This window comes from Triticum dicoccoides, chromosome 4A (assembly GCF_002162155.2).
Source record: "Triticum dicoccoides isolate Atlit2015 ecotype Zavitan chromosome 4A, WEW_v2.0, whole genome shotgun sequence".
Classification (NCBI taxonomy): domain Eukaryota; kingdom Viridiplantae; phylum Streptophyta; class Magnoliopsida; order Poales; family Poaceae; genus Triticum; species Triticum dicoccoides.
This window is the reverse complement of record NC_041386.1, coordinates 738,063,815-738,071,268: the sequence shown is the minus strand read 5'-3', so window position 1 is coordinate 738,071,268 and position 7,454 is coordinate 738,063,815. Positions and strand designations below refer to the sequence as shown.

The 7,454-nt window shown below is 48.0% G+C and overlaps 1 protein-coding gene across 1 annotated transcript; it reads right to left on the bottom strand.

Annotated features, from left to right (window-relative positions):
• Positions 1–299: 299 nt before the first annotated feature.
• LOC119288283 (putrescine hydroxycinnamoyltransferase 1-like) lies at positions 300–2,137 on the bottom strand. The gene is made up of 2 exons (XM_037567919.1): positions 1,646–2,137; positions 300–1,451 (listed from the first exon to the last, which is right to left on the bottom strand). Exons 1-2 carry the CDS (start codon positions 2,072–2,074, stop codon positions 543–545), a joined length of 1,338 nt encoding a protein of 445 aa, XP_037423816.1. The 5' UTR covers positions 2,075–2,137; the 3' UTR covers positions 300–542.
• Positions 2,138–7,454: the final 5,317 nt, after the last annotated feature.

Below are 7,454 nucleotides of genomic sequence, written 5' to 3'. Positions count from 1 at the left end.
CAATTTTCACGGAACGAGTCGGTGCGGACAAACCAGGGGCAAAACTGAGTACATTCGCAAATGAGGGCAAAACTGAGCACATGAACACTGCTGTGGGCAAAAGAATAATTAACCCTAATAAATAAGTATATAAGTACACACAAATTTAATAACATAACTAATGCGTGGGTCACACCGCTAGTTTTACATATTTCGAACGAAGCAAGGTCAAAATGTGGACATATGGTCATATATTAAAGTTAAATTAATATCGGTTAGCTAGTTGCGGATCTACACACAAATGTCAGAACAAGCATATATATAATCAATCTAGCTAGCCGGCAATCCTGCTAGTTTATGAGTATGGAGTAATAATTTCATCCAACTTAAAAATGCTTACAAGTATCTGCTACATTTACACCCCAGATTATCTCCCTTAGCTAAACAACTGAGCATACCATCAATACACTCTGGGACAAACTGATACAAATAATTAGCTCTCCATCCAGTGAAGCAGAATCATACGACAGAAATAATGGAGGTATATATATATATATAGCCGGCTAGAACTTGGAATACACCTTGCTGTGGAGCTCTGTATAGAACAAACGCTCGAACTCCTTGAGAATTACAGCCTCTATGCACATGGACAGGCGCACGGTGCCATCCCCCCGCGCGCCGTTCATCATGAGCACGAAACCTCGGCGGTTTTGTTCGGCACGCAGCATAGCCAACGGCTTTCCCCAGCCGAAATCCACATCGTACAAGGGCATGCCGAGCCAGCTGACCACACACAGGTCCGTCGCTGGCAGAACGCCGATAGCCGGGCGGTTGTCCCTTTCTGCCAGGTCGAGCTCGAGGTAGTCTACCGCCGAACGCACCAGCTCATCGTTCACCCGGCCGAGAGTGTCTCTGATCCGGTGCGCGACGTGGGCCAGATCGCGCGAGACGACGTCCCACGTTTTGTCGGCGACGCTTACTTGCAACATCGCGTTGCCCAAGTAGCCGTCCGGGAGCGGCGGCGCAATGCTGCGTCGGAAGTTGGCCGGGAACTCGAGGCGCGTCGTGGAGTCTGGCGGAAGCCGCCGGGCTAAGCACATGCACCGCCACATGTATGCGCTCACGGCGCTGAAGGTGCTCACGCGGCCGCCACCACACATGTGCTTAAGAGCGGAAATTTGATCCTTGCAGAGGGTGAAAACCTCGTTGACGACGACAGGCCCCGGCGCCGGCGGCCGGGACAAGTTGGTTGTCTTGAGGCAGAATAGGGAGAGGGTGTCCGGATGAATAATGGGTGGGTCGCGCGCGCACAAGAGTGTGCGGTCAAGATAGGGGAACTTCACCACGTCCCGGTCGCCATCCCTGGAGAAGGCTGACCATGTCTGGAAGAAGTGAAACGCGGCAGTGCCGTCCATCGCGCCTTGGTGCGTCGCCGTCCCTAAGGCCACTCCACCACACTTGAAGAATGTCACCTGCATACATTAATTTGCATGTCGCACATATTACTTGCTTGCTGTTACCATATGTAAGCATGTTAATTTGTGCTATTGCAATATAGTTGATTTGGGGAGAAAGAAAGAAAAGCTAAGGGTCTGCTTAGCTTGAATTGAGGATATTTCTTTGTGTGCTTTTGCTCTTTCAGTGCCTACTTAAGAAAGAATCAAACCTGGGTGGCGCACAAGATGTCGGATGAGTCGTCCATGCGGGGAACAAACAACCTCCTTAGCTTTGATGATGGCTTCAAGTCGCGGAAGTCATCGATGGTGAGACGAGAGTAGGCCACAAGAAAGAGCATGCCCTTACCGTTGCAGTCGATCTCCAACCTGCCATGGACGCCCACCCTGAGCCGCCCGGCCATGGGGTAGAAGGCCACAAGAGCCTTGCCCAGCGCACTCTTCAACCTAGTCACGTCAAAGAAGTCTTGGGCACTGGTTTGGTCGACACAAGGACGGTAGAAGTGGACGAGAGGGGTGTAGCCTCTTCTGGCCAGCATGATGTCGAGTGGCGAGAGCCAGAGCGCTTCTCTAGGTGTGTCTACGGCCGGCGTTACAAAGCACGACTCTACCACCAGCACCTCCTCCTCACCGGCGGCCATTCTTCTTCTTTCTTGCTCTCCTCCCCTGTTCTCTTTTTTTTCTTCTAGTGCTGCTCTGATGGATATGGGCACCGAGCAGCAATGATTTAAAGACAAAGATTTTTGGAATATATTCTCTGTCACAGTGGAGCACAATAGTCGTCGGTGGAGTATCCTTTTCAGATGTACATGGCTCCTCCCCTCAAAAAAATAAAGTAAAAAAATAAGTACATGGCTCCCCATTGGCTGGATAAGTCACCGATTGATTTGGCATATTTTACTCACTACACCTTGGTAACCACCCTCGTCTCTTCTAGCTTTAAAATACAGATGATCAAACATCTTGCAAGTCTTTAAAAAAATGATGAAGTCTTCTTAATCATCGTTAAGCTCTGGCCTCATGTGAGTTCGATGGATGGCCCGTCCCAGTCTCCCACCAACTCTTTAGGAAAAAGTAAGCATCTCCTTGGAGACTGGCCTTTCAAACATTATACTCCCTCCTTCCTAAAATATAAGTTAAAAAATGATCTTACATTTTAGGATGGGGAGAGTAGTTCATTATAGAGGTCAACAAGTTGTGTCTCAGAATCTAACATGGCCAGAAAAGAGAAAGCAAGGAAAAAAAGGTTCAGTGTGCAAATGGCACGAACCTTTTATCCTTATCGATTGAAATGAGGAGTAGAGAGCTATTTTCGTATTAAAAGACCAAACAAACAGACAAACATCTCTACACAACCTTTTGTTCCACAAAAGCCCCACCTACGAAGCGACGAACTACCACTAGCTGAAATCCCCTTCCTTCTCAGCCCCTTTCTCCTCAGTCCACACAGAAACAATTGTAGAGCCGGTGCCAAGTTTTAGGAGTGACAAGTTTATTTAGTTTTAAACTTATTGGAGTGATGACGGAGTTATGAATACGTATCACTCGAAGTCCAAAAAACAGCATCTCAAGACTCAAGTCGTTGGCTCACTCGAATCTGAGTCTTGAGGTATATTCAATTTAGTCTTTGGCTCACTCAAGTCGTTGGCTCACTCAAGTCGTTGGCTCACTCGAAACAGCACCTCCGCCACCCGTTCCGCCACATTTCGACCGTTGGCCGCCACCCCACACAACGAATCGGGCGTTTTTTCGCCGCCGCTCGATTTCACCGTTGCCGCTTGATTCCGCTGTCGTCGCTCGATTCCACCACCGCAACCGCCCCACCCGCATCCCCGCACTGCCACCACTCGATTGGACCTCCGCACTGACCGCCTCGACCGCCGCCACCCACAGCCCCTCCTGCCGCGTACCACCGCCGCTTGCAGCCCCGCCCTCCGCCCCGCACCACCGCAGCAGACCCACACCACTGCACCGACCACCGCCTGCTGCCCCGCACCGACCGCCGCCATGCCGCTAAAGAAGCTCCCAAAGAGCAAGACAGGTTCTTCGGCATGCGGGCGAAGTCATCCGGCCATTTTGACAAGGAGTTCTCTGATACTTAAGAACTTAAATTCTGTACAACATTTCACCGCCGATAATTCTTACATAATTAAAGTTTGACTCCGTAGGTTTTACCGTGAAGGATCTAGCATTTCAGAAAATCCCATGAGATCCAATAGTCACGATGACCTCTATAAGTCAGCAACTATAGCCTCCAACAAGTCTCTCCTTCGTTGGCGACATCCGCATTCTACTTTACCCAAAAACTTGCTTCGCTCACGTAATAAAGACACCTCGCCTCCTCCCGTTTGTGAATCATGTCAAATAGGAAAACAACAACCATGTAAGCTATTTTCCTGTTCCACGTCTATTACTAGTGCACCTTTTCAAATAATTCACATTCACTTCTGGACTTCGCCTAGCTATTTGTAGGTATGTGGGCTACCAATATTATCTCGTTCTCCTTGACGATTTCTCCCAAAGAAAAGGAAATGTTTCAAAATACATCACACCACCTAGGGGTAATTACCCTACATGTCTCATATACTACCACGTGATACTATATATACTACTTTATCATTTTAGATATGCTAATGTACTATATATAAGATATTTCAAACTGAGTTACATGAAAAATGGTTTAATTATATTTGTGAAATATGTACATATTTGTACGTAAAAAGGAGCATACATAAAATACGATACATACTACCTAAAAAGTAGTATATATTCTACCTAAACATTCTTATATACTACAAACTACCCATACATACTCTCCGATTGTATAAATACTACATACAACATACAAAACTCAAATGACGGTAACTACCACCGGCGGTAGATAAAATTTGTCCTATATATGGATTTTAATTATTTTTCACCTTCTGGGATACCACCCACTGAAAAAATAGCGTGCTATAGTGTCGCTATGAATTGTCTCACTAAGTAAATCGGTGTACAATGTCTCGCTAATAGCATGCTATAATGCGTTATAGCACATTAATAGTGTATTTTAAGGGGCGGCACTATTTTTTATAGCGTGCTATTTTTTTCTTTGATATCTCCCATTCAGTGTACCATGTGAGCTTAATGATACTCTCAAACAAAAACGAGTACAGAACTTTACATATATATTCTCTGTCACAGTGGAGCACAATAGTCGTCGGTGGAGTATCCTTTTCAGATGTACATGGCTCCTCCCCTCAAAAAAAAGAGTACATGGCCCCCCATTGGCTGGATAAGTCACCGATTGATTTGGCATATTTTACTCACTACACCTTGCTAACCACCCTCGTCTCTTCTAGCTTTAAAATACAGACGATCAAACATCTTGCAAGTCTCTAAAAAAATGATGAAGTCTTCTTAATCATCGTTAAGCTCTGGCCTCATGTGAGTTCGATGGTTGGCCCGTCCCAGTCTCCACCAACTCTTTAGGGAAAAGTAAGCATCTCTTTGGAGACTGGCCTTTCAAACATTATACTCCCTCCTTCCTAAAATATAAGTTAAAAAATGATCTTACATTTTAGAGTATTTAACCAAAAACTACCACAATTCGCGGAAACGTGACAGAAAACTACCACTTTACGATTTTGTCCCGAAAACTACCACTTTTTTATTAATCCGTGGCAAAAAACTACCAAGTGTGAAAACTGCTCGCTTTGCCTGGGTTAAACCCGAATCTGACTGCCCGACCCCACACATAAGCGGGCTAAAAATACAATCGAGTCCCTAGTTTTTCTTAAAAAAAGCAATCGGGTCCCTGAAAGAAAAAAAAGAAGCAATCGGGTCCTTGCTGGCGAGCTCCTCGCCGGAGCCAGCCAGCACCACGCCGGCGAGCTCATCGCCAGGGCCGGCCAGCAACACGCCTGGAGAAGATGGCTGCTGGCTGCGACAGCCATGGCCGGCGGGAATCAGCAGCGGCAGCGGGCTGGAACCGGCCGTGCTGCTTGGCTGCTCCCCGCCCGTGCTCGAGCTGTCTGACGGCGCGGAGCTCCTCCTCCTCCTCTCTGCTGGGCGGATCTAGGCAGAGCCGCGTCCAGCCAGCGTGGAGCTGTCTGGCGGCGCGAAGCTAAGCTAGGCGCGTCCTGGTGGCGTCCGGCGGCGCGGAGCTAAGCAGGCGGCGGGGCGGAGCTCCTTCACCTCCTCTCTGCGGCGGCGCGGAGCGTAGCAGGAGACGGCGGCGTGGGTGCTACGTGCCGCGGCCACCCCTCGGTCGTCGGCTTGCACGGCATCGCGCGGGACCTCCGCAGCGGGCAGTGCAGCCTCGTCCTGGAGCACGTCGGCCCGAGCCTCGGCCGCGTCCTGCGCGCTCGCCGCCGGCCGTTCACGGAGGAGGAGACGCGCCGCGTCATGCGGCAGCTCCTGAGCGGCGCCGCGAGGATGCACGAGCGTGGCATCGTCCTCGTCGGCGGCGAGGGCGCGGTGAAGATATGCGACCTCGGGCTGACCTCGGACTGGATTGCTTTTTTTAAGAAAAACTAGGGACCCGATTGCATTTTTAGCCCGCTTATGTGTGGGGTCGGGTAGTCAGATTCGGGTTTAACCCAGGCAAAGCGTGCAGTTTTCTCACTTGGTAGTTTTTTGCAACGGATTATTAAAAAAATGATAGTTTTCGGGACAAAATCGTAAAGTGGTAGTTTTCTGTCACGTTTCCGCGAATTGTGGTAGTTTTTGGTTAAATACTCTACATTTTAGGAACGGGAGAGTAGTTCATTATAGAGGTCAACAAGTTAAGTTGTGTCTCAGAATCTAACATGGCCAGAAAAGAGAAAGCAAGGAAAAAAAGGTTCAGTGTGCAAATGGCACGAACCTTTTTATCCTTATCGATTGAAATGAGGAGTAGAGAGCTATTCAGATTAAAAGATCAAACAAACAGACAAACAGCTCTACACAACCTTTGTTCCACAAAAGCCCCACCTACGAAGCGACGAACTACCACTAGCTGAAATCCCCTTCCTTCTCAGCCCCTTTCTCCTCAGTCCACACAGAAACAAATGTAGAGCCGGTGCCAAGTTTTAGGAGTGACAAGTTTATTTAGTTTTAAACTTATTGGAGTGAGGACGGAGTTATGAATACGTATCACTCGAAGTCCAAAGAACAGCATCTCAAGACTCAAGTCGTTGGCTCACTCGAATCTGAGTCTTGAGGTATATTCAATTTAGTCTTCTTGGATACCACCTCATTGATCAGTGTACCACGTGAGCTTAATGATGCTCTCTAATCTCGGAGGGTTCAAAATGCAAACAAAAAACTAGCATTGTGTCCTTTTCAGACGTTTGTGGCTCCCCATTGGCTACATAAGTCACCGATGGAACAGACAAACAGACCTAGACAAACAGACAAACAGCTCTACACAGCCTTTCGTTTCACAAAGACCCCACTGTTGAACTTTATCACTAGTTAAAATTAAGGGACTGCTAGTCTTGGTTTTTGGAATGGCTCTCATTTCTTTCAGATCTGGTCACCATCACATGGAAAATCTACGAATTAACACAACAGAGGAGCCATCCTATTCCTTGTCTCCACTGCCGCTCTTCCCAGCAAATATTTTGCCACCGAAAGGTGCTCCTTTCGAAATGTCCACTTCAAGGCTAGCTGCCGCTGGACTTTGAACATATGCAAACACCAATTTCACTTCCTCTGGCAACTAGTTCGCACCCTAACCGCATCTTATGGCATGAAAATTAGCGTACGGCTGGGTGTTGTTATGACATCGTATTGTTACATATTCATGCACGATCTCCTCTAACCGCATAGGCTGGTGGTTGACCGATCTAGGAAAACAACCACTAATAGAAAACAGCCCATTTGTCCCGGTTCCCGAACCGGAACTAAAAGGTCGGTACTAAAGCCCAATATCTTTAGTCCTGGTTCGCCCAAGAACCGGGACAGATGGACTCCACGTGGCCGCTGCGGCTTGCCCAGGCAGAATGCTACCAACCGGGACCAAAAGGCATCCACACATCAGCAGTTCAGCTGGGT

Coding starts and splice junctions, on each gene's coding strand:
- LOC119288283 (XM_037567919.1), bottom strand. CDS start 2,074: ATGGCCGCCGGTGAGGAGGAGGTGCTGGTGGTAGAGTCGTGCTTTGTA. Junction 1,452..1,645: donor ACATCTTGTGCGCCACCCAG/GTTTGATTCTTT, acceptor TAATGTATGCAG/GTGACATTCTTCAAGTGTGG.